General features: G+C 40.2%; 1 protein-coding gene across 2 annotated transcripts in view; it reads left to right on the forward strand.

Annotated features, from left to right (window-relative positions):
* HS3ST5 (heparan sulfate-glucosamine 3-sulfotransferase 5) overlaps positions 1-24705 on the forward strand; it is a 285487-nt gene extending 260782 nt beyond the window's left edge. For both annotated transcript variants that reach the window (XM_023219035.2, XM_023219036.2), the window contains 2 exons: positions 17407-17545; positions 22087-24705. In XM_023219035.2, the coding sequence (XP_023074803.1) occupies positions 17439-17545; positions 22087-23020 (1041 nt within the window). In that variant the 5' untranslated portion in view covers positions 17407-17438 and the 3' untranslated portion in view covers positions 23021-24705. The remainder of the gene's footprint in view (positions 1-17406; positions 17546-22086) is intronic.
* Positions 24706-27236: the final 2531 nt, after the last annotated feature.

Here is a 27236-nt window from a genome sequence, read left to right on the forward strand (position 1 = left end):
TGACCAACAGGGGAAACCCCATCTCTAATAAAAAAACCAAAATTAGCCAGACGTGATGGCACATGCCTGTAATCCCAGCTATTCGGGGGGCTAAGGCAGGAGAATCGCTTAAACGCGGGAGGTGGAGATTGCAGTGAGCTGAGATTGTGCCATTGCACTCCGGCCTAGGTAACAAGAGCCAAAACTCCGTCTCAAAATATATATATATATTTCATAAGGCTATAGCTCCCATTGTGATTCCTCTCATAGATCTGAGCAAAGCAAATTGAAAACCTTCTGGAAAAGATTCACCATTCTAGCTGCTATTAAGAACTTCTGTGATTCATGAAAGGTGATCAAACTATCAGCCTTAACAGATGTTTGGCAGAGGTGGATATCAACCCTCATGAATGACTTTGGGAACTTCAAGACTTCAGTGGAGGAAGTAACTACAGATGTGGTAGAAATAGCAAGAGAATTAGTGGAACCTGAAGACGTGACTGAATTGCTGCAATCTCATGATCAAACTTGAAAGGATGAGGAATTGCTTCTTATGGCTGAGCAAAGAAAATGGTTTCTTGAAATGGAATTTACTCCTGGTGAAGATGCTGTGAACATTGTTGAGATGACAACAGTGGGTTTAGAATATTACGTAAACTTCACTGATAAAGTAGAGACATATTTTGAGAGGACTGACTCCAATTTTGAAATAAATTCTACCGTGGATAAAATGCTGTCAAACAATATTGCATCCCGCCGAAAACTCTTTCATGAAAAGAAGAGTCAATCAATGTGGCAAATCATTGCTGTCTTAATTAAAGAAAGTGCCACAGCTGCCCCAACTTTGATAACCACCACCCTGGTTAGTAGCCATCAACATCGAGGCAAGGCCCTCCACCAACAAAAAGATTACAATTCACTGAAGGCCCAGTTGATCATTAGCATTTTTTTTAGCAATACAGTATTTTAAAATGAAAGCATGTACATTGTCTTTTAAAACACTATACTATAATAATGCTATTACACACTTAATAAACTACAATATAGTGTAAACATAACCTGTATATGCTTGGGAAACCAAATGATCTGTGTGACTCACTTTACTGTGATTTTTGCTTTATTGCAGTGCTCTGGAACCAAATTCACACCATCTCCAAGGTGTGCCTATACTACTCAAGGATTACATTTGCACTAATGAATGCGTATCCAGCCCTAGACTCAAATAATGACAACTCTTCATAGAAAGAGGATGAATTTACCCAACACAAACACTGAAGGTCAATAGAGCTAGACTGTATTTTGAACTCTGCTAGTTATAGGTGCTAGGTAAACCGGGGCACTACACCTTAATGAGGTCTTGGCTTCCTTATCTGTAGAATGGAGAATAAAATAGTCTTGCGTCCCTTGTATTTTTGTTGTGAAAGTCCAATACAATGTTTAAACTAGTGCTTTAAAAACTGAAAAGCGCTATACAAATGGATAGTATTTTGAAAACTGTTCACCGGGCATGGTGGCTCACGCCTGTAATCTCAGCACTTTGGGAGGCCGAGGCAGGTGGATCATCTGAGGTCAGGAGTTCAAGATCTGCCTGGCCAACATGGTAAAATCCCATCTCTACTAAAAGAAATACAAAAGTTAGCTGGGCGTGGTGGCGCATGCTTGTAGTTCCAGCTACTCGCGAGGCTGAGGCAGGAGAATTGCTTGAACCTGGGAGGTGGAGGTTGCAGTGAGCAGAGATCACGCCAATGCACTCCAGCCTGGGTGACAGAGTGGGACCCCGTCTCATAGAAAGAAAAAAAGAAAGAAAGAAAGAAAACTGTGTGCTTATGTTTATTAAGTGAACAGTAGGTCATCTGTCTGTAAAGTTTTCAGGAGGTTGTACTTACACAAATTTGCTAAAATTTTATATTAAACATGTTAAATTTTCTAGATCTAACTTGGTAATTTGAATATGATACATTCATATTTCTGCACAGTCTGCTAATGGCTTAATTCTTCACATAAAATATTTAATGTTAAAAATCAGCATTCATCATCAGTCATTACAAAAGAAATATATGGTATAGTGTTATGGAAATTGAAAAGGAGAAAAAAATCACTGCAGAGAGAGGATAATGAAAACTACAATGAAATGAAGCTGGATGATAAAAATACAATCATACTTTTAATGTATTGATGGCATTAAAAGCTATATATATATATATATATCTTTGGTCTTCATTATAAACAAAAACAAAACTTGAGGTAAATAAAATTTAGAAGTTGGCTTTCTGTCTGGCAGTGAATACTACCTTTGATTTTAAAATAGATACCTTCAACTGTTAACGGATATGACAAGTAGAACTAATATTACTATAAAACTGATGTTTGCTACATGGAGCAGAGGGAAGAGCTTAATCCAGTTAACTGGAACTCTTTAACTGCAGGAGCCTATATCTCTAGAATGATGTTTGGACCATGTATATTAACTTAATTAACTATATAATTGTTACCTCTCCAACTCACACTTTTCTATATAAATACAAGGTTAAAGAAGGAAAGATTCTGCTTCTGAACTCACTGGCAGGTCAAATTTAATAAACTAACAACTGTTTAATGCAGTGAAAAGAAATTTGGGGGAAGAGTGGATAAACATTAGTTTATCCCTTCTATAAACATAAGTTATCTATACCAGTGAGATACTGGGATTAAGAGTAATTGGGATTCCAGGCCCAAACAAAATTCAGTTCCTATATTTTTTCTTAAGACATCATTCTACTAAATGAGACCCCAGAACAGAAGCAGAATTAACTGGCTCCTTTTAGGTCTGGTAATTACAAATGCAAAATGAGTATCCTCCTGCAGACAGAGAGCCAAAGGACTACTCAAGCTAACGCAATAATGGGGGCTGTGATAAATAATCTATGCCTGATACGGAAAGCTGAATGGAGGAAAGAAATGAAGAACCCATATGAAAATTTGGAATTTGCTCAAAGCTACTCCCGCCATAACTCCAGGGAGGATAAGCAGTATTCCACCGTGCAGTTCTGTATAATTTATCAACCTTTTTCCTTTTCATTTCTAACATTGACCCTTTATGGTTAACTGAAGAAACAAAGAGCTAAATAGCTTCCTTAGCCATTTGATAGAGCAATTATGAGCATCCTGACTGATAGACTTTCTGGTTAATCTACTAACAAATGGTGTCCATTTTCCTCTTAATCTCTACCCCATCTCCACATTCGACTTGACACATGCACAACACTGCGTTTTGTGCCCTGTTCCTGTGCCCCTCTTCATTTCTTTCTTTCTCATTACAGCTCTCTTATGTGATTATTGCTACAGAAGGAAAACGAATTCTTTATGACAATTTTCCTGAGCTGCCCTTGGTTAATTTTTTCAAAATGTGATTTCTATGGGCTCCCTGACAACAGTGCAGATTGAAAGCTCATCAGTACAATCTTTCTTAAGTATCGGTTTCTTTTCTAAGAAATTTTATGTCTTAGGACAAGAGGATTGTTTCTCCCAGTAATAGGCAGTATGATGTGGTGCAGCCATCTTTAAAGAGGTCAGGACTGTTTAAAACTGGGGGCTATTAAGACATTAAAAATTAAAATGTACCTCAGGCACAAATTTCCCACCACAATGCAGTCGTCTTCTTCTGCATTCATCTCTCATTATAAGAACATTCATTTCTCCCTAGAATAAGAGAATTTGGGGCCCAGAGGGATTGCGGAACTCATTCCTTCTCAGGCCTTTGTTTCTGGGATGAGAAAACAGAAGATCGGGGGTTAAGTGGTTTACACAAAGTCACATAGCAGCAGGGTAACGTAGTTTGAGCTTCCTGTTTTGTTTTTCCCTTGAAGGGAACATGAAATGGAGAAATAATTTCCTGCCCCACAGAAGGAGCAAATGCCCTCAGCTATCTGAATTTTCTTACCTGTTTGATAGAGATACTGTCCCTTCACCTCGCAGGATTTCCCCCACTAATCTATTGTGATGAAACCCTTTCTTCTGGGGGCGTGTGTGTGTGTGTATCTCACAGCACTACCTTGTGTGGCACATACTCTGCTATGGTTATTGTACTTAGGACTCTAAGGCTTTGTGGAGAGCTACCATGTTCTCGAAGGCAGACACCATTTTCAGTGTTGGTTACCCAAGGAAGAGACGAGCCTCAGGGAAGACCACAGAACTGAGAGGGAGAAATAAAAGGGAGTGAAAATCCCAACTCTGTAAAAAGATGTGAAGGGTTGTGTTCGTGTGTGATGGAGTTAAGACAGTGTCTGTCTCTTACAGTTCAGTGTCTGAAGAAGAAAGGAGGTACCACTGTGAAGAGCCACAACCCCCACACAAGTAATCTATCCTGAAAGACCAAAAAGTCTGGCTGCAGAATCAGGCACATAATTGGCGGGGCCCAGGGCAAAATAAAAATGCAGAGAATTCTAAGACAGCAACAACAGAGCATTAAACCAAGCACAGGGCCTTTCTGAACACAGAGCCCCATGTAAATGCACAGGTACGAGCTCATGTCTCACCACAAGTAGTTACTTTGGTAATGTCTGGTCTACACATACCCAGTGAAGTCTTCACTTGCATGTGGTTTTTGAAGAAAAGAGTCTTGTTGAAGGAAGAGTTGTGCTTTTTGGAGAGTAGTTTGATTGTGCCTACTTGGGCAAGAGGTAAGGACTCTTCAAGGCTGATTTTAGGGCCAGGAGGTGAGATTCCAAAGTGCAGCAGATCCTGCCTTAGTAGGGATTCTTCCTTCACTGCCAATCTAAGAGAATCAGAGGCTATAGCCACACCCCCTGCATGTGCCTGAGCTCTCATAAGAGGATCTAAGCTCTATGTTTGACAGATGATGCAGTTTCCTTAGATGTATATCAAGACTTGAACAGTAGAAAACTACAGAAGTAATGAGGCAGAATCTGGGTCTGGTGTCCATATTATTTCCGGCATCTGCAGTTCCTGATGCATGGTAGGTCCTCAGTAACTATTTGTTGATGACTGGTAACAGGTAGTTATCTTATTGTTGAAATTTGGTGGAGTCCTTCTGGCCCTAAAAGGAAAATCAGAGATTTAGAGAAGAAAGGTGCCTCTGGTAATAAAAAGAAAAAAGTGTTCAAGCATGTTAAGAATGCTAATTTTAATACTGCAATGTAAGAGAATGTTAGCATGCCTAAGAAGGGGAGACTTTTAGTATCATTTTGCATACAAGCTAATTATGTATTATTTTGTAGGTTTATTAAATCCTTACAAAGTTTCCTAAGATTTTTAGGTGTACTGTTGCTATCAATATTACTTAAGAATAGTATCTCAGCAGTCTCTTCTTTTTAGGTTATTTTATTTAGAGAACATAGTCAGTGACAGGGTATAGGGAGAAGCAAAAAAGCTGGGAAGAAAGACTTTAAAAAGTCAAAAAAGGAAAGAAAAGGATCCCAGGGGTCTCAGAAATGAAAATAGGCCTCTGTAAAAAGGCAGAATGAAGAGAGAGGCTAAAAACAGAAGGTGAGAGGTAAGCCCCCCTCTTTTTTAAAAGAGTTCTTGGTACCATACTGCACACTTGATTGGAACTTCGGAAAGACCTGATTATTGAATGTGCAAAAGAAAAATAAATGGGGCATAATCAGTGGTGTCCTGGTAAATACTTAACAACTAGCTCTTGGGGCGGGGGCTATGGTTTGTAGTATTTGTCAATTTCTGTTGCATACATTCTTCATGGCCAATTGTTTTTCTCTTTTTTTATTATTATTATACTTTAAGTTCTAGGGTACATGTGCATAGCGTGCAGGTTTGTTACAGAGGTATGCATGTGCCATGTTGGTTTGCTCCCATCAAGTCATCATTTACATTAGGTATTTCTCCTAAAGCTATCCGTCCCCCAGCCTCCCACCCCCAAACAGGCCATGGGGTGTGATGTTCCCCTCCCTATGTCCATGTGTTCTCATTGTTCAGCTCCCACTTATGAGTGAGAACATGTGGTGTTTGGTTTTCTGACCTTGTGCTGTTTTGCTGAGAATGATGGATTCCACCTTCATCCATCTGCCTGCAAAGGACATGAGCTCATCCTTTTTTATGGCTGCATAATATTCCGTGGTGTATATGTGCCACATTTTCTTTATCAAGTCTATCACTGATGGACATTTGGGTTGGTTCCAAGTCTTTGCTATTGTGAATAGTGCTGCAATAAACATACATGTGCATGTGTCTTTATAGTAGCATGATTTATAATCCTTTGGGTATATACCCAGTAATGGGATTGCTGGGTCAAATGGTATTTCTGGTTCTAGATCCTTGAGGAATCACCACACTGTCTTCCACAATGATTGAATTAGTTTACACTCCCATCAACAGGGTAAAAGTGTTCCTATTTCTCTACATCCTCTCCAGCATCTGTTGTTTCCTGCCTTTTTAATGATCGCCATTCTAACTGGTGTGAGATGGTATCTCATTGTGGTTTTGATCTGCATTTCTCTGATAACCAGTGATGACGAGAATTTTTTCATGTGTCTACTGGCTGCATAAATGTCTTCTTTTGAGAAGTGTGTGTTCATATCCTTTGCCCACTTTTTGATGGGGTTTGTTTTTTTCTTGTGAATTTGTTTAAGTTCTTTGTAGGTTCTGGATATTAGCCCTTTGTCAGATGGGTAGATTGCAAACATTTTCTCCCATCCTGTAGGTTGCCTGTTCACTCTGATGATAGTTTCTTTTGCTGTGCAGAAGCTCTTTAGTTTAATTAGATCCCATTTGTCTATTTTGGCTTTTGTTGCCATTACTTTTCGTGTTTTCATCGTGAAGTCTTTGCCCATGCCTATGTCCTGAATGGTATCGCCTAGGTTTTCCTCTAGGATTTTTATGGTTTTAGGTCTTACATTTAAGTCTTCAATCCATCTTGAGTTAATATTTGTGTAAGATGTAAGGAAGGGATCCAGTTTCAGCTGTCTACATATGGCTAGCCAGTTTTCCCAGCACCATTTATTAAATAGGGAATCCTTTCCCCATTTCTTGTTTTTGTCAGGTTTATCAAGGACCAGATGGTTGTAGATGTGTGGCATTATTTCTGAGGCCTCTGTTCTGTTCCATTAGTCTGTATATCTGTTTTGGCTCTAGTACCATGCTGTTTTGGTTACTATAGCCTTGTAGTATAGTTTGAAGTCAAGTAGCATGATGCCTCCAGCTTTGTTCTTTTTACTTAGGATTGTCTTGGCTATGTGGGCTCTTTTTTGGTTCCATATAAAATTTACAGTGGTTTTTTCCAATTCTGTGAAGAAAGTCATTGGTAGCTTGATAGGGATAGCATTGAATCTATAAATCACCTTGGGCAGTATGGCCATTTTCACAATATTGATTCTTCCTGTCCACTTCATGGCCAATTTTAAGCTACCAAGATGAATTGATTGAATATGAAATCTTAAGCTACTAAGATGAATTCACTAAATGTGAAATTGGGAGGAGATGTGTAGTATTGCATTGTACAGATGCAACAGACTTAACCTCAAGACCATAGATAATAGTAAAATGGAGTAAGATAATTAGGAAATAAGGAGTTTTTCAAATTTATTACCTTTGCTTTACTCTACTTAATTACAAAGTTATATAATACAATTTTAATTTTTAATAATGAGTTTAACAACTGGCTTCCAAACTAGAGCCAGCTGTAGCGTGCCAGTGGATGGGCATCACCACATGACTCTACCATCTGTGTTAAAATATAAAAAGAGCTTTATCTATTTTTTTCTTTCTTAAAAGGAATTCAGAATAGTGTAATAGGAGACAAGACAAGAATCTCCTAAGAGTATTTTTTGTCACCACCCTGCCAAAGGTTTTTTCTTTTTAAACACTCAACTCAGAATTTGCAGATTGAAAGTTTAGACAGAGATGAGGGATACATTTATTTCTACCAATAAAATCTGCAGTATTTTCAACTTTGCGTGAACTTCATAGAGAGACAGAGTGGTGCAACGTAGAAATCCCTAATATAATTATTTACAACCCCAGACTAAGCAGTTTGAAGCTTTTAGCAGGTCATTTCACCTCCCTAGGCTTTGAGACAAGTATGCCCACTGCCCCACTTCTATCACAGGGCAACATGTATGTGTCAGTTGGGGGCTTCTCACATGCTGCAATGTTGAGATCTGCCACTTATTTTTAATGGTTCCATAAAAGTAATATGTGTTTGTATAGAGACAAATAAAACAGATATGGCAAAACATTAACAGTCAGTGAATCTAGGCAAAGGATATATGAGTGTTCAATTTTTTCAAAATAAAAAGATAGAAAAACTAAGGTCATTTATACACAGATAGCACTTGGCAAACATGCTAAGTAGTATACAAAGACAAAGTAGTGGTATCTAAAGAGATGTGGTATCCAGATGCCATAATCTTAGGATATTCAAAGTTCATTTCATCTAACTGATTGGATTACTCAGCAATCATTAACTGAGTATCAATGACTCTAAATGCTGGAGATAACTCAATAATGCACAACACATACTTCTTAATCTCACAGAATTTGATCTAGTTAGAGTTACACACAAGTAAACAGACAATTACAATATGGTTTAAATAGAATTAAGTAGAGACTGCTGTGGTGCCATATAGGAAGAACATCTAAACCAGCCCTAAGTGATGAAGAAAGACTTTCCCAAGGAACCTAAGAGCAGTGAGAACCTAAGATCTAAAACATAGAAATTAAACCAAGGCCTGGGAGGGAGAGCAAGCATCCGTTGACGTGTCTAGCATTTACACTATAAGCCAAACAACGCATGCCCATTTACTCCTCAGAGCAGTGCTGTGGGGCAGGTTATTGGTATCCCATTTGACAGAACTGATAAACAGAGCACAGAGTTGGTGTTTTCAAGCAGTGGAAATCTTATGAAGAAAGGCCCTGAAGCAAAACTGATCATGGCTTATTCAAAAGAACTGCAAGTTGTTCTGTGTATTGCAGTTTGTATATGTAAGCTTTGGGTGGGGTATGTGGAGTTACAGTGGAAAGGAGTAAAGGGTCTTGTGGATGATAGGCATCTATTAAAGGGTATGAAGCCTGGAGATGATGTGATCCAGTTTCCATTGGGAAAGATTACTCTGACATCAGTATGAAGAATAAATTGAGGAAGGAACAAAACTAATAGTAGGGATACCACTTGGCAGCTCATAAGGTAGTCTAAAAGACACAGTGGCCTGAACCAAGTCTGTCACAAGTGATCACAGAAATTAGGTGGATTCTAACAGTACTGGAGGTAGCATCTTACTGGCTGATTGGACATGGGGACAGGGTGGAGACCAGAATGACAACTTCCAAGGGTTTTGGCATGGGTGAGGGGCAGATGGGAGCCATTCACTGAGATATTGAGAGGAAGTGCTGTGGGAAGGGGTGTGTAGGGATTGGGTGATAATGGGAGGGCAAAGACAGATTTAATCAAGATCTTACAAAGACCAGCACAAAGAATCTGAGTCTGTGACAAGTGGCAGCTAATCCTAATGGTATTTTGATCATCTACTATAAATCTTTCTAAGAGATACTTCTTGAGTCATGGAGAGAAAAAGTGGGGTATGCATGATTCCGGTCAGTTTTAATTCTAAGTGGCTTGGTGAATATGAAAAACCCTTGGTAAATTATGGAAACATGACCTTTCATTATAATTGCTACTGTCATTACTTATTAGTGTTTTCTCCCTGCTTTCATCAGGTTCAAACAACCTAAATGGTCCCTTTTACCTGGACTTTTATGGAAACATTTTTCCTCTTTTTTTTTTTTTTCATCTCCCCATCCTCTAACTCAAGGTTCAGTGGCAGGTAATTTGGGTGGAGTTAAGTGTTTTTTGTTTGCTCTCAGTCAATGAACAAATATTTATTAAGAATCTCCCAGAAGCTAAGCTGTGAGGGCACAAAGACATAAGAGTGACAGCATGGACTTTGGGGACTGGGCCGGGGTAAGGTAGGGAGGGGGATGAGGGATAAAAGACTACATATTGGGAACAGTGTACACGGCTCACATATCAAGTGCCCTAAAATCTCAGGAATCTCCACCAGAAGATTTATCCATATAACAAGATAACATATAACCACCTATAACCCTGAAACTGTTGACATTATTTTTTAAAAAATCTCCCATGTAAGTGTAAATCACCACTAGAGGACTTATCTATATAACAAGATAACATATAACCATCTGTATCCCCAAAACTATTGAAATTATTATTTTTTAAAAAGTCTCCCCTGGGCCGGGCGTGGTGGCTCACACCTGTAATCCCAGCACTTTGGGAGGCCGAGCCTGGTGGATCGCCTGAATTCAGGAGTTTGAGACCAGCCTGGGCAACATGGTGAACCCCTGTCTCTACTAAAATACAAAAAAAAAAAAAATTAGCCAGGCATAGCGGTGAGTGCCTGTAGTCCCAGCTACTCGGGAGGCTGAGGCAGGAGAATTGCTTGAACCCAGGAGGCGGAGGTTGCAGCGAGCTGAAATCGTGCCACTGCAATCCAGCCTGATGACAGAGCGAGACTCTGTGTCAAAAAGAAAGAAAAAAAGAAAAAAACATTCTCCCATGTAAGTATCCAAACTCTGTGACTAGTGCTGCAATCATAGGGTCATGTTCTTTGGGGTCAGATACTTCTGAATTTAAATCCTCTTTCTGCATTTACCAGCCACAGCTCTTGGGCAAAAAAAAATCTACTCATGTCTCTGCTCAGTTTCCATAAAACAAAAAAAAAAGATAATATTACAGAGGTCTGTTGTATCATATGAGATAATAAATGTAAACGAAAGTAACACAGACCCTAGTGTTCAATAAATGTAGTTCCTGTCCACCTCATAAGGCTGTTGCCCAGGATAAATGAACTAATACTCAAAAGAGGGTTATGATTTCCTTGGAATAATTCTGCTGTATAAGTTCAGTCGTTTTTAATGAACTTTGCTGCTATTGTTCCTCTTACTGTTTTTACTGGTACCAAGGGCTTGTGGTAACCATGTCTACAAGCCTTTGAGCAGCACTTGAATACATCTTTATTATTATTATTATTTTTGAATCTCCTTATTTCTTTGTTTCATCTGGGGACTCATTTCTTTCTTTGCTTAGTGCTGCTTTACAGAAACCACCAGATGTCTCTACAATTTGTCGTTTCTGGCCATATACTCTGTTATTTAGATACTCTGCTTTGTTCAGCCAAGGTACCGTGTCTGTTAAAGCTTTAGGAGTCTGAAGAAACTAATTGTGCTGTTCTTGGCAGGCGAAATGAAAGACACTGAGAGATTAAAAACTGGAGATAGGGGGAGCTTAAATGTCACTGTAGGTCTTCAACCACTTTTTATATAAAAAGAAATAACAAACTTTTTTAAAAAACTTTATATAAATTTCCCATTACCAGTATAACTGCTTTGATGAAAGGTTATTAAAATACCCATTAAAGCTGGCATAGCTAAAGGAATGGGATTTGAGGGTTGGAGAAGCAGTTAACATTCTACCCAATTTCACAGCATTGTCCATAAGGATCGAATGGTGTGCCTTCTCTTTGTCTTATATTCCTAGACCAAAAGCAACAATCTCCAGCTTTTAAGACACCATCCTGGCAGATTCAAATGCTTTATAATGTTATAGAAAACCAAAGAGGCATTTTCAGAGTTAAATTAACCAGATATCTTTGGATTTCCCTGGGGAAGTTTTATTCAGAGCTGCTATGACATTGTCTCTTAGGACATAGTCTGAGACTGGTTACAAAACAGAATGAGATTTCACTTTCTATCTGCTGGAGAGCCTCAATAGAAACTTCTGGCTTGGCCTCCTCGTTTCTCAACAATTCCAAGAGATTTCAGCTCAAGAAGAGCTGAAAGAGAAATATTGACTGTGTGTGTGTATTCATGTACCATCTTGCTTTGAACCAAAAAATACAGCATTAGCATTCTAATTCTTAACAGGAATTTCCATTAAAAGTTATTTATACTTAAAAATACTATTTTTCATAATTCAAGTATACTATTTATGAAAACTGCATTTATTTTATTTTTCTCTGTAAAATGCCTTGCAATAATTAATCTGCCTCCTGAAGCTATTAATTATACTTCATTTTTGCACAATGCACAAATGTTCACAAGTTCTATCCTACTGTTTTCCTCAGTGCTCACATCTTAAGAACGCTGTGAGACACACATTGTTATCATAATTTTATGGATGAGGAAAGCAAAACTCAGAAAATTTCCATTTCAAAACCAAACCAAAATGTGACCCACGGTCTTTTGACTCCCAATCTAGTGGTCTTTCCACTTCACCATGAGTGGCTCACTCATATTAGTTGAGAACTTCAGTAAAAATATTAGTTCTCAGTGTCACAGTAGATAGGAAGGTACCTTGCAATGCATACTGGGCCTGCTGTAACCCGAGGGGGCGGTGTAGGGAGCCAGACCAGGCTTGTGAACAAAATGCTGGAGAAATCATGTCTCCTGAAGAGGAAAAAAACCTCAGCAGGCATATTTAAGGCATCTCAGGCACAGAGAAGCTAGGCTGGCAGTAGTATCTAATCCCACAGTGCAAAACCTCTACGGTAAAAACTGGGTTTATAGCCTAGTATATACCAGATGACCTGTGCATTGCAATTGGATGCTGATAGTTTTTTCATCATAGTCTCCTCAATCTTGCACTACTTCTTCAGCAGGCTTCACATTCTGTCATGTTTTTCTTCTTTTTCCTGTCTGCTAAACTTGAGCAGTCTGACGATTAGGTCATTTGATAATTTCACTCACCCCTACAGGCAAAAGCCTTGCAAGTTTTATTCCCGAGCCCAACTATTATCCTTTGGTCTTGTAATTATTTATACAGTGGACATGACCCATTTCTACCCACCAAAGGAATGTGTATTGGGATTTTTCCCCTGAACTCCACATCCACCGAGATCAAGATCACTTCCTAGGAAGTCTCAAAGGAGGAGACATGGGAAAGATATCCCAGGTCAGCAAGGAAGTTGATGATTGCACAGAGATAAGAGAAAAGGCATATGGGGAACAGTGCAGGGACTGACCTGACAGGCTCAGAGGCTGGTGTGAGTGACTTAAGAGGGTGAGAAGCTGACTGTCTACACTGGGACCTCAGAAGGAAGGGCATAGACTTTCAAGAGGAAGCGATTGAACTTGATCCAGTGAACAACCAAAAATAGATGAGGGACAAAATAACTTATATTAGGAAGGTTAATAGTACTATGCAGGGCCATGGGAAATGGACGAGGAGAGCATACCAAAATGTTAAGGAACAAGGGAGGCACAAAGTGCCTGCACGGCACAAAGCAAGAAGAAATTAAGGAGAAATCATTTTTACTGACCTTGGTGGCTGAAGATACAAAAGATGGTAGAAAACGATAAGCTTTATTACTTTATTCTACTTTTTTGTGTTTTTTTTATTTTTGTTGTTTTTGTTTTTGAGACGGAACCATGCTCTGTCACCCAGGCTGGAGTGCAGTGGCGTGATCTCGGCTCACTACAACCTCCACCTCCCGGGTTCAAGTGATTCTCCTGCCTCAGCCTCCAGAGTAGCTGGAATTACAGGCACCGCCATCATGCCTGGCTAATTTTTGTATTTTTGTAGAGATAGGGTTTCACCATGTTGTCCAAGCTGGTGATCCACCTGCCTTGGCCTCCCAAAGTGTTGGGATTACAGGCGTGAGCCACGACACCCAGCCTGTTCTAGTTTTATAAATACAAAATTAATTCACACTCGTTGAATCAGAATATCTGAGGGTGGTAGCAAGTGTGTGTGTTTTAAAGGCTCTGCAAACTTACCATAGAGAATCACTGGCCTGTGCAGCAAAGCAGATTCTGGGCTTAGTGCCTTTCCGTAAGCTTTCTAGTGCTTCTGAGTCAGTCAGTAGGTTTAGCCCATTGCTAGATGATGATGATACACACCAAGAAGCAGCTAACACTAATCAAACACTCATGCACAATGAAATGCCTAACTGTGGTTCTGACTGCAAGAACAAGAGTTAGTGGAGGTGGGTGATGATCCTGGGCTGGAAGCTAGAGAAGGCTTCCCAGAGGAACTGTGATATAGCCCAGACCTTAAAGAATGGGTGGACAGGCCGGGCGCGGTGGCTCAAGCTGGTAATCCCAGCACTTTGGGAGGCCGAGACGGGTGGATCACGAGGTCAGGAGATCGAGACCATCCTGGCTAACACGGTGAAACCCCGTCTCTACTAAAAATACAAAAACTAGCCGGGCGAGGTGGCGGGCGCCTGTAGTCCCAGCTACTTGGGAGGCTGAGGCAGGAGAATGGCGTAAACCCGGGAGGCGGAGCTTGCAGTGAGCCGAGATCCGGCCACTGCACTCCAGTCCGGGCCACAGAGCCAGACTCCGCCTCAAAAAAAAAAAAAAAAAAAAAAAGAATGGGTGGACTGGAGCTAAAAATAGACAGGTGGACCAAGGAGCTGGTGAAAGTGGATGCAGCATTGTGCAGTATAGTTTTAAGCAGGAGGGTGTGGGCACTATGTTAAAATAGCAGAGGAGGTCGATAACTTCCCTAGCCTTCCTCTGAATTGACCCCCTGTAGGAGGCTGGAGACCCTTGCAAGGGTCATGGGGCAAGCACATTTTTCCTTTGTTTTTCCCATCCCTTCCCTTTGCAGCTCAGCCACAGACAAGCTTTATTCCCTCACACTCCTCATCTGTGAATGCACACTAACTTCATTCATGCTAAGAAACAGATGACACATAGTCCTTTGCATTAGTCTGGCAGGCTAAAAAACCTTTGTATAGTAATGTCACTTGTAGAAACCTCATTTCATTCTTCCTACAGCACCATGGAATGGGGAAACCAGAGGTGGTCCTCATATTGCAGATAAGAAAAGGAAACCCCCGAGAATCCAACCTCAAAACCATAGAGCTACTAAGGGGAGTATTTAATTGGGGGACTCGAACACAGTTTTCTTTCTGCCACCCTGTTCTGCAACTTGCTGCAGTATTTGCATTTCAACAAGGATCAGAGCCCAAAGCACGTGGGTCTAACTGAGGACTTCAGACATCAACCTGTAGACAGGAGATTGGTTCTTTCAGTGGAGCTCTGAATCACATTACGTAGGTAACTGTCTTTGTCTTCACATTATCTGTCAGTTGTGTGATCACAGGTGAGTTGGAGAAAATTGTGAGCTTCACTTGACCTATGAAATGGAAATAACTCCATCTACTTTATAGGCTTTTTGAGAATTTCCTGAAATACCACCTGGACGATGTCCCTGCTACACAGTGAGCCTCAAGAAACCTCACTCTCTTTGTCTTCCCCATTTTATCTACACACAAGGCAAGCTCTGCTACATCAAAACCACAGGCTCACCCAGCCTACCTGGCCGCTCTCTCTTTGCTTATGCTCTTAGTCTTTTCTCTCTTTCCCTCTACCTTTGTCCAGTCACACCTTCCTGCCTTCACTTCTTAAACAAGCCAAGCATTTTCCCTCCTCAATCCCTCATGTGAGCTGGTTCCTCTGCTCGCTCGTGCCTCCTTGCTTCTCCTCCTCCAGGTGTCACCCAAAGTGTTACTTCTTCAGGAAGCACTGAAGTAGGTTCTTCCTATTATTCTTTCTCACTAGGTCCTGTAACTTTCCTTTGTCATACTGAATGCAATTTGTAAGTATGCATGAATCCTGTATGTAGGCTTAATGCCTGTCTTCTCCACTAGAGTGGGGACTCCCACAGGACAAGAACGTGTCTATTTATTCGGCCACTATTCTCCATAGTACCCAATACAGAATCTAGCACATAAGACATGTTCCATAAGTATTTGTCAACTGTGTGTTGGGTGAGTACTGGTCTTATCTCTCCCTCTCAGGATGCCCTCCTACCGTCTCCTCAGCAATTCACATAGTACATTCCACACACACACAAAAATTTTACCATGCCCACATTCTCTGACCTTTTCCTTAATTTTCTTTTCCCAACACTTATTCATACATTATCATGATTGGGTAATGTTCTCTGGTTGTTTCCTGATTCCCTAATCACATTATCAGTTTTCTAAGGACTAAAACTCTTTGGGAATCTGTTTTGGAATCTCCTATAAACCTAGTGTAATAGTTGAAAATGCTTTGGGAATTCAGTGATTTCTCGATGAATGAATGAATAGATCAATCATTCAATCCTAGTATATCCCTTTTGCGCAAGGAAAATCTTCACACAGCAATACAGAGATATCATTGCAGCAAAACAATTTCTAACCATGACTCATTTCTAGCTATATAGCTTCCTTCTTGTGTTACTATTTTGAGTTTCAATAAGAGGCAAACAATCTTATCTTGAAAGGGGGATTGGATTTATTTTTAATAAGAAAGACTGAATTGGGAGTTTACATTTTCCCCAAAAATTTAATAACAGCACTAGTAAAGCCCTAGACTCCTCAGCTGGCCTTATTTCAGGTATATGAGAACAGAGCTTCCAGGTAAGCTTCTTTCATGATCTAAGAGTGAGACCAATATCGCCAAACCTGTCTAAATTCATTGACAGCCAGGGGAGGTCACGTAGCAAAAGCATCTAGTCTGAACATGTTTCAGAACCCAGGACTGGGCAGAGGACATGGAGGGAAACATCAGGTTCCCCAAGGCCATTGTCCTCAAACATGTGACATTCTGATACTTACCACTGATAACTTCAGTAAGTATCACTTTGATTTCACCCCCTTCTACTCATAACTAAAACAAAACAAAAACATATGTAATTAAAATATGTCATTGCTATGCTCAAAATGATAACTTATGAACTGGGATTTCAAATTCACCTTGTTATTCTGAAGCAGAACCTTCAGTTTATGATTGCCCTGCTGGTAAGCCTCAAGTTGCTCTTTTATTTTTTTTCTTTTTTGAGACAGGTCTTCTCTGTCACCCAGGCCAGAGTGCAGTGGCGTGATCTCGCCTCACTGCAACCTCCGCCTCCCGGGTTCAAGCGATTCTCCTGACTCAGCCTCCCTAGCAGCTGGGATTACAGGTGCCCACCACTGCGCCCAGCTAATTTTTGCATTTTTGGTAGAGACGAGATTTCACCATCTTAACCAGGCTGGTCTTGAACTCCTGACCTCAGGTGATCCACCTGCCATGGCCTCCCAAAGTACTGGAATTACAGGCTTGAGCCATCACGCCCGGCCGTGTTGTTCATTCTATCCATATTCTTTGAATCATTTTATACACACACACACACACACACACACACACACTATATGTTACATGCATCTTAATTTACTTTGACAGTTATCTAACAAGTTCTGTCTACTTAGCATCTTTCCCCCAAGAGTTAGAATTTGATCTTATAAAATGGGCCAGGAAAAGAAAGGTAAGTTTTGCTAAATACCTGTTACATCATGACAATTATCAGAGTTGGTGTGGGATCTGCTCTTTGTGCGGTGTCGCTTATCACCTGTCTTCCACCTCTGCTTAGCTCTGTGACAACCAACAGAGCCTCTAAGAGATGACTGCTGATGAGTCCTTCTATCGCAGGCTGCAGCAGTCCTGAAGGTTGATGGAGGGCCATGCTATTCAAACAGCAGGCGTGGCTGAGACAGAAGCTCCTGGTGCTGGGAAGCCTTGCCGTTGGGAGTCTCCTGTATCTAGTCGCCAGAGTTGGGAGCTTGGATAGGTGGGTGCTTAAACACATGCTTATACCCCGTGACTTTAAGTCTTGATGTAAACTTCTTTAGGACATAATTTTAAGTCTATCCACTTGTTTTTCTCCCTCAAAATTCCCAGGAAACATGCTTTTCTGCAGTATTGATTTTGATTTATTGAGCCTTTAAAAGAGAGAGATCCAAGTTGCTCAAACCAAGATGTTCTGTCAGGATCCATTTGTATTCCGTGTGCATTGACACTTGTTTTCAGGGAAGGGATAAAGCTGTGTACAGTAAAACTGTCATTTACTAGAGCTCAGTGTGGTCTGCGTGCATCTGGTGTTGACCTCTAGCTGTAGCAAAACAGTGATGATGTATCTATGTATCTTCCTTTTGAAATTTATGAGTGGACACTTAATGTGCTATCAGGAGCATTAAAATTATGTATGAGTCTCTAAAGGAGCTCATCAAGTTTGCAATCCATTGCCCTGGAAAGATGGCTGCAGGCGTGGGGAGTTTTAACTATGCTAATTAGCTCTGGTTTTCAGGGGCTGAATGCACCAGACAAGGAGGTTGTTGCTTAGAATAATTGCCCAGAAAGCAATGGGAAATCCATGGAGAGAAAATTACAGTGCTAGGTCTTAGCTCTAAATAGACAAACAGTTGAGAGGTATTGAACTTGCAGAAGTCCCAGCAACATCAGCTGGCTTCACATTAAATGTTTCTGGTGTGTTCTGTGTCTAGTCTAATGGGCAAGAACAGAGAAGTTAATTTCTGAAATGGGAAGCTTCCTTTTTTGCCCTTCAAAAAAAAAAAAAAATTTTTTTGGGTTGGAGTTTCGCTCTTGTTGCCCAGGCTAGAGTGCAATGGTGTAATCTTGGCTCACTGCAACCTCCTTCTCCCATGTTCAAGCTATTCTGCCTCAGCCTCCCAAGTAGCTGTGATTACAGGCATGCACCACCACACCTAGCTACTTTTGTATTGTTAGTAGAGACAGGGTTTTACCATGTTGGCCAGGCTGGTTTTGAACTCCTGACCTTAGGAGATCCACCTGCCTCAGCCTCCCAAAGTGCTGTGATTACAGGCATGAACCTCTGTGCCTGGCTGGCCCTTTAAAATTAATTCTTGCACTGGAAAGACTGAAGTATGTTCTCCGTGAGTTCAGTTCTCACCATCAGTGAAAACACATACAAACTTAAAAATGAAAATCTCTTCCTTTCAGTTTTCTTTTCCTTCCAAAGTTTAAGCTAATCTGTAGACTTTATCACTTAGATATTTAGAAATAACATAGCAGTGGTCCTTGTTTTCCTTCAGTTGCTGTCATTTTGACTGGTAAAGTGAACTCCTTTGATGCTTCTCAATTCAAAATTGCTGAGTAATTGTCCCACTCACTAGTTGTTACCTACCTGAAAGTGTAATCAGAGCTTCTCACTGACTTCCAGCAGTTTCCTAAAGTAGCACTTGATGGTTAATGAGAAGCCTTGAGGTGGTGCCATTGGCCTACCTCTGTAATGGAACTTTTATATCCAGCCCTTCCCAACTGACCTTTAATTAGCTTCCAATCATTTATCTTTTACTTAGTAATTGATCTAATGATCACTAATGCGTTATTATTTAGTTGACGATTCTTTTCATTTTTTTAACTCTGTCTCTAGTCTCTAAGGGGATAGCTTTTATTTGGAATTGAATTGTTTGGTGGGCTTTCTAAAAGCCTCTCACTTGAGACTTTGAGATTATGTCTGAAGGTAACACAGGCTTATTTAGGCCCACCCTCCACTAACTGAAGACCCTGCTTTCTGGGAGGGAGGCAGATGTTACTTCTCCCATCCCTTCCAATCCGAAACCTGTATGACTTTTCAGTCTGGGACCCACACTCGGAATCTATGCTGTCAGAAGTGGGAAAGAATATGATATTTTCTCATATTTTTACATCCTATCTTGAGTTAGGGAGTCCAAAAGGCAACTGTTCTGTAGGGTGTGATCTCCCAGGGTAGAAGGTAGAAAAAGGAAGGAAGTAAAGAAGAAAAATGACCGTTTCTACAAGTAGGGAAATTCCATTTAACCTCAAACAAAGCAGAGACTATCTGTGTCAGCCACTCTCAGCCAGGGTACTATGAGAGAATTAAATCCTACAAAAGAGAATTTGAGTGACTGTTTCCTCAATTCTTGCAAGGATGGTACTGACATCATTCCAGGTGCTTAGAACAGAAATCCATCAATGGATGCCTTATGGAATTAGAGCTTAGTTCTCAACCGGAACCCAAGAAGAACTGAAGGATGAACTTGTAATATTCCAATCAGTGTCACAATTAAAAGCATCTTTGCCTATGTATCTATTGATAATATATCCTCTATTTGAAGCCCTAGTACGTTAATCTCATTAACAAGTGTAAAAACAAAATTCATGTTTGTCTAAACTATTAACTGGGTTAAATCCTGTTTTTTAAAAGCTGTCTAGGTTAGGCTCAGTGGCTCACGCCTGTAATCCCAGCACTTTGGGAGGCCGAGGCAGGCAAATCACGAGGTCAGGAGTTCAAGACCAGCCTGGTCAACATGGTGAAACCTCGTCTCTACTAAAAATATAAAAATTAGCTGGGCATGGTGGCACATGTCTGTAATCCCAGCTGCTCAGGAGGCCAAGGCAGGAGAATCTCTTGAACCAGGAGACGGAGATTGCAGTGAGCCAAGATCGTGCCATTGCACTCCAGCCTGGGTAACAGACCAAGACTCCGTCTCAAAAAAAAAGAAAAAAAAAAGTTCTCTATATTTTCACACTTTCCACAATGAGCATGAATTGTTTTAAAAATCATGAAAGGAAACATCACGAAAAGTAATATACATTGATATTTCTCCTTAAGCAATATGATAGATAGTTGTTTAAACAACACAGACCAAGACCATGCTCCTCAATTCTGCAGAACAGGTTGGGTGTATTAGTCCGTTTTCACACTGCTATAAAGACATACCTGAGACTAGGTAATTTATAAAGAGAAAAGGTTTAATTGACGCACAGTTCTGCATGGCTGGGGAAGGCTCAGAAAACTTACAATATGGCAGAAGGCAAAGAAGAAGCAAGGCACGTCTTACATGGTGGCAGGAGAGAGAGAGAGCTTGCAGGGGGAGGTGCCACACAGTTTTAAACCATCAAATCTCATGAGAACTCACTATCATGAAAACAAGGGGGAAATACGCCCCCATAATCCAGTCACGTCCCATCCAGCCCTTCCTCTGACATGTGGGGATTACAATTCTGGATGAGATTTGGGTGGGAACACAGAGCCAAACCATGTCACTGGGCATGACCTTGAGGTTGTTTCTCATCTCAGAAAACAAGAAAGATGCCATACAGTCTCTTGGGAAAAGCAAGCAACAGCCTCATTGCCACAGAGGGGGAGATGCAGACTCCAAATTATTAGAATAATTGGAAGCTTTCAGGTGTCAGAATTGGTTTAACAGCCTTTTTGACTGATATTAATTCCTTTTACCAAGAAGGCTAAAATGCCCTCACAGATCAACCTAGGGAAAGTATAATGAATTTCAGTTCAATTCAGACTACACCTAAAAGGAAACTCAATTTGCTAACCATATATATTAGCCATGACAAATTAAATGGTCACCATTGTCTACTATCATTGTGACTGTTACCACATCTTTCTCCCTGAGAAAAGCAGAGATGGTCGTTCACTATTCAGGATAATATTGAAGTGAAAATCCTCCTTTCTGGCTATATCCATTGCATTCCTTCCTTTATGAGCTTGAGTTCCTGATTTTAATGGGCTTGGCAATGAGGGCTTGAGGTTTCTGGCCCTGTCAAGGTCTTGTTGATGCCTGGTCCCAAGTGTGGTTGGTGATATACAGCACTTGCTGATGGCAATTGGGTTTGATTCTATATTCAGCAAAGTGGAAATGTAATCCTGACCTCTTTAGATAGAAAGAGAAAGAGAGGCAGAAGAAATATAATAATCTTCTGGCTATCCTCAAGGCCAAGGGCAGAGAGTCTCAGAATGAAAAGCTCAGCAAGTTCTAAGATTGGAATTTTGCAGGTTGCTGATGCAAAAAGCCCAGAGCAGAAACTGGGACCTCCTTTCAGATTATATCTCAGAGTTTCAAGAGCCATGTGAGTGCTGCCGAGCTGCAAGAAAATAATACCACACGAAACGTGAAACACATGGCCTCCCTGCTACCCTTCCACCTCCCAGCTGAAGATTATAATCTCCTGCCTTTCACTTTTTCTTAATGATTTTAACTGGTGAGCTGTTAAAAAGCTATTAGTATGGCTGGTGTCACTTGTCTATCCTGTACTGCGAACAGAGGTACGCACCGTAGTCAATTAAGTGCTTGGGGAATAAAAAATTTTAAGGAGCACTAATAAAAAAATCTCATCAATTATGTGTGCTCCATTTAATACATGGTTGCTTAAAATAAAATTTCCAGAACATATGTTCATTATGGATTGCAGCAGGCTGGGAATCAGTGGCTTTATTTATGCGTTTAAAGTCTTGGTCTGACTGGGGAACCAGGAAAATGAGAAGTTAGCTGCAATGAGCTTAAAGTGTCTCTGTCTTGCTTGCAGGCTACAACCCATTTGCCCCATTGAAGGTCGACTGGGTGGTGCCCACAGTCAGGCTGAATTCCCACTCCGCGCCCTGCAGTTTAAGCGTGGCCTGCTACACGAGTTCCGGAAGGGCAACGCTTCCAAGGAGCAGGTTCGCCTCCATGACCTGGTCCAGCAGCTCCCCAAGGCCATTATCATTGGAGTGAGGAAAGGAGGCACAAGGGCCCTGCTTGAAATGCTGAACCTACATCCGGCAGTGGTCAAAGCTTCTCAAGAAATCCACTTTTTTGATAATGATGAGAATTATGGTAAGGGCATTGAGTGGTATAGGAAAAAGATGCCTTTTTCCTACCCTCAGCAAATCACAATTGAAAAGAGCCCAGCATATTTTATCACGGAGGAGGTTCCAGAAAGGATTTACAAAATGAACTCATCCATCAAGTTGTTGATCATTGTCAGGGAGCCAACCACGAGAGCTATTTCTGATTATACTCAGGTGCTAGAGGGGAAGGAGAGGAAGAACAAAACGTATTACAAGTTTGAGAAGCTGGCCATAGACCCTAATACATGTGAAGTGAACACAAAATATAAAGCAGTAAGAACCAGCATCTACACCAAACATCTGGAAAGGTGGTTGAAATACTTTCCAATTGAGCAATTTCATGTCGTCGATGGAGATCGCCTCATCACAGAACCTCTGCCAGAACTTCAGCTCGTGGAGAAGTTCCTAAATCTGCCTCCAAGGATAAGTCAATACAATTTATACTTCAATGCTACCAGAGGGTTTTACTGCTTGCGGTTTAATATTATCTTTAATAAGTGCCTGGCGGGCAGCAAGGGGCGCATTCATCCAGAGGTGGACCCCTCTGTCATTACCAAATTACGCAAATTCTTTCATCCTTTTAATCAAAAATTTTACCAGATCACTGGGAGGACATTGAACTGGCCCTAAAATAATATGTCATACAACACTGTGTGTTGTGCCTGGAGACACACAATGTCTCCTGTAGATTAAAATATGCACTTTTCCTAGGCAGAGCTATCCACGTCATTTTTCCATGTATACTTGTACATACGCAGTGTGTGACCAAATATAAGATCAGTTCTTTTTCTACTGAAAATTTACAAAAAAAAAAAAAAAAAATGCTGTCTGCATAGTCACATCTTTTAAGCTATTTACAAAAAAGAAGAGGTGGTGGTATGGGGGGAAAGTGACTTCAGCTATTCTCAAAGAGTTAGTCTTCCTTTGATTCAGAATTTGTCACCCACCATTTTCATAGATTTAAGCCAAAAGATAAATGTGTGAAAATGTACCAATGGCTGCGAAGCTTCAGGAAGTAGAGGCTCCAGTGATGCATTTTTTTTTTTTTTTTTTCTCTAAGGGAAAGCTGGCTCTTTAATTCAGATGCTGAACTGGTGCCATGAAAACAGAAAATGCTATTTTCTTATTATTTAAAAGAATGTCTTATCTCATAAAATTGACATTGTCCAAAGTTCCTATGGTGATTTTGCACTATTGTTTTCTCGTATGGACCATGGTGTCACTTATAGCATGTCGATCACACGTTGGAAAGTCAAGTCCTTTTACTTCTACGTTGTATGTCAACAGAGAGAAATGTCATGTACATAATGTATATTGTTGTAAATACTGGTTTCACACTAAGTAATTCTATTTTGTAAATTGAATATGGCTAATTTATTGTGAAAATTAAATTTATTGTGGTATTTAAAAATGGAATGGATTAAAATTACTCTATGTGCAATTTTTTTTTAACTCATTTTGTTTTACATGCCCCCTGCTGCCTTCCAAAATGGAAGCTGTTTACGTGCATTTGAGAGCACTTGGAAAGATGTGCTTCCTTGCTGGATTTCTGTACCCTTGTGAAAATGTATTTATGAAGTGAGGTTGAGTATATTAAAAAAGAAAAACCTCAACCATCTGGAAATCAAGTATAATAGCCACCTCAAAGAATCCTAGTGCTGCTCTGCTACAACTTTGTAACAATTAATTTACTTGCAGTTACTGCTGCTCAGGGCAAGAGACAAGGAATATTTTAACAGAATCAAGGCATAGAAGAATCACCATTTTATTTGAACCTCTAATCAGAGTCAGACCGGTAGAGAAATTAAATAAAATAAGATTAGAAAACTCTGTACTGAAAGCTGCTGATGCTTCCAAAATGAATACAAGATCTCAGAACTCTCCCTGTTAGATGAAAATATATCAATTTGCTCAGAAAGGATTCAGTTGCCTAGTGTTGCCATTACTAACATAAACATATGGCTCATATTTCCATCCAGAGAAATTAATGCTAAATTGGTGCCTCGCTAACATCAGTTACACTGTATTATGCTTACATATATTCAGTAAAATGTGGAAAGGGGTATTAACAACAACAACAAAAAGATGGATTTTTTTTTTTTTTTCTCACAATCACGGTTGCTAATCCAGTGGGAAATATTTGAGAGAGTTTTGTTCAACATCACAGTGAGAGTGCCTAGGGAAACCAGCAAATTACAAGGGATTCCCCTTTGATTGTAATAAGTGTTGATTTTCTCCATGAGTTGTTTATCCTGTCCAGTGATTTGATGGTGAACTTTTCTAAATAAATAGCCCTTTCCCCTCCGGTGTCGGTATGTATTGCTTGTCAAGCCACTGCCTTGGTAATCATCTCTATTGTTTGAATTAGCAGTGATGCTGTTCTCTCAGCATGAAACAGGCATGACACCAACACGTGCTGGCAGACCAGCTCCTCCCTCACTATGGGATGACTCTAGAGTGACAGCCTCAGGTCTAAATGTCAGCCACTTCTCCCCTAAGCCATGAATGAAGTCAATATGAGGATCCTGCTGTCAGATTTCTCTGGGCCTCAACTCTCTGCTAACCGTCAGTATAAACTCTTTGAATACAGTGTCCAAGGGCACAATCACTGTATTATCATTAATTTCATAGAAGTATTCCTAGAGCGCTATACAGCCAATATGATTTTGTGCCAGTAACCATCAAATGATGCTCCCTTGGAACACTGATGTTTCAAAAACTCAGACCAGGTCGGTATTCCATCAGTAAAATTAAAAAATGGTCATCTTTTCCCAGATTAATAGAGGAATAAAAAATAAGTTAATAAATTGAAATTTCTCAGTTATCATCTTTTATGTTACCAATTTTTCTTACACTTTGCTACTGCTACCAATAGTGTATATCAGACTTTATTCTAAGATTCTATTTGACTTATGCCAACTTTTATCTCAATAAGCCAGTATTTCTTCACATTTGGGAGCAGGAGGAGGGAAGCACTGTGATTTCTAGTTGTTCCACTTCCTGAGTAAGTTTGAGAATTGTTTTAAATCTTCAAGCCTCCCCACGGAGATGTAAAGCAAGGGCTTATGTTGGGAGAATTTTTTGGGTGGCAGGTTTTATTTCAGTAAAACAACAGCCACAGCCACTGCTGATTGAGCTAGGTAGGGAGAAATAAAAATGCTATGATTTAATAGCATAACACTCGTGGAGATTTTAAACCTGCTTATTTAGAAAAATGTTTCCTGTTGTTATCAGACAGACAACAGAACTCTAGAGAAATCTTCACCTCGTTCCAATAGCTCCACTAGGGCTCTCTTTAATAAGTTACTTCTTTTATGTCATAAACACCTTGCATGTTTTCAAGAGGCACAGTGGAACCATACAGCTTTGTGAAACAGTTCTAGCTGCAAAGAGAAAAGTTGTTTAAGCAATGGCAAGGTTTCTGCTGGACCATAAAGCAGACATTACACCTTTTCTGGAAGCCAAGGAATTCCAGTTACAATTATACAAATGGCCCAAGAGAACAGAGAGAGACTAGGGATCAGAGAGATTTTAGATTTTAGAACAGTAAAATAAACCCATAGATACACATCCTCAAATTCCAAGTCTGTCTCCTACCCACCTGAAACCACTGCATATAAAACCTTAATTAATAAGGCACTAAACTTTTCTTAATAATTGCAATATAGGATAACAGAAGCCCAAGACATTTTGGTTCTGAGTTAATATATATGATCAAGCAAAGGCTTGTAAACTCCTCTGAGGTTTATAATCCCATCTGATCTTAGATTTGGTAATCTTTATGTTGATGGAGCAGTGAAAAGTCATTAATTGGCAGCCCAGTTCCTCCTCATGAGTGTTTCATGGGCATGCTTCCTGGAATTCTGACCCTGAAATGAAGGCTTTTCTGGAAGACAAGCTTCAAGGCCTCTCGGGGCATCACCTGGGACACCACAGATGCGCTGCTGCTCAGGGAAGGTGAGAACCAGGGACAAGTGCAGTCCAAATTCCATCCCTGGCTGAGAAGCTTTTGCTTGGTCCAATAAGCTGCTTGCTAAATCAAATTGCCTTCATAAGCCTAATTTGAGAATTTTCCAGCAATGGAGAATTTCAAATGATTGTAGTATCTTCCCACTGAAATCTTGTATACTCTTTGCACACACTCAGCAGCCATTTTCCACTAAAAATAGTCTACAGTCTAGGAGAAAGAGAAAAACATTCCCCCTCAAAATTACTAAATACTGCAAAATCTTAGCAATTTGGGCTAACAAGGTGAAAATATAAAATATTTTAAAACAAATTCATTGCAATTATTGTCAAGTAGACAAACCATCAAAGTAGGAGGCTGAGTGGGCAGATCACGAGGTCAGGAGTCCGAGACCAGCCTGACCAACATGGTGAAATCCTGGCTCTACTAAAAATACAGAAATTAACTGGGTGTGTTGGTGGTGCGTGCCCACAATCCCAGCTACTCAGGAGACTGAGGCAGGAATATCTCTTGAACTTGGGAGGCGGAGGTTGCAGTGATGCAGTGAACCAAGATTGCACCACTGCACTCCAGCCTGGCTGACAGAGCAAGACTCCATCTCAAAAAAAAAAAAAAAGAAAGAATAAAAAATATCCAATTGTGCCTGCTTTGCCAAATCAAAACCTCATAATTGGCATATTGGATTTTTTTCCAAATTGGTATTATTCAAGTATTTCAAAATAGTCTGTTCTCTTAAGTAGGTTATTCAAGCCCCCTAGCATCTGTCAATTTTTATAGCATACCTTTCTTTTATAGCTCGTGTAAGAGTGAAATTTTGTCCAAAATATGATCATTTGGTAAGGTTCTAATTAACCATGCCTTACTATACATCTTATATAA

This window comes from Piliocolobus tephrosceles, chromosome 5 (assembly GCF_002776525.5).
Source record: "Piliocolobus tephrosceles isolate RC106 chromosome 5, ASM277652v3, whole genome shotgun sequence".
NCBI lineage: Eukaryota > Metazoa > Chordata > Mammalia > Primates > Cercopithecidae > Piliocolobus > Piliocolobus tephrosceles.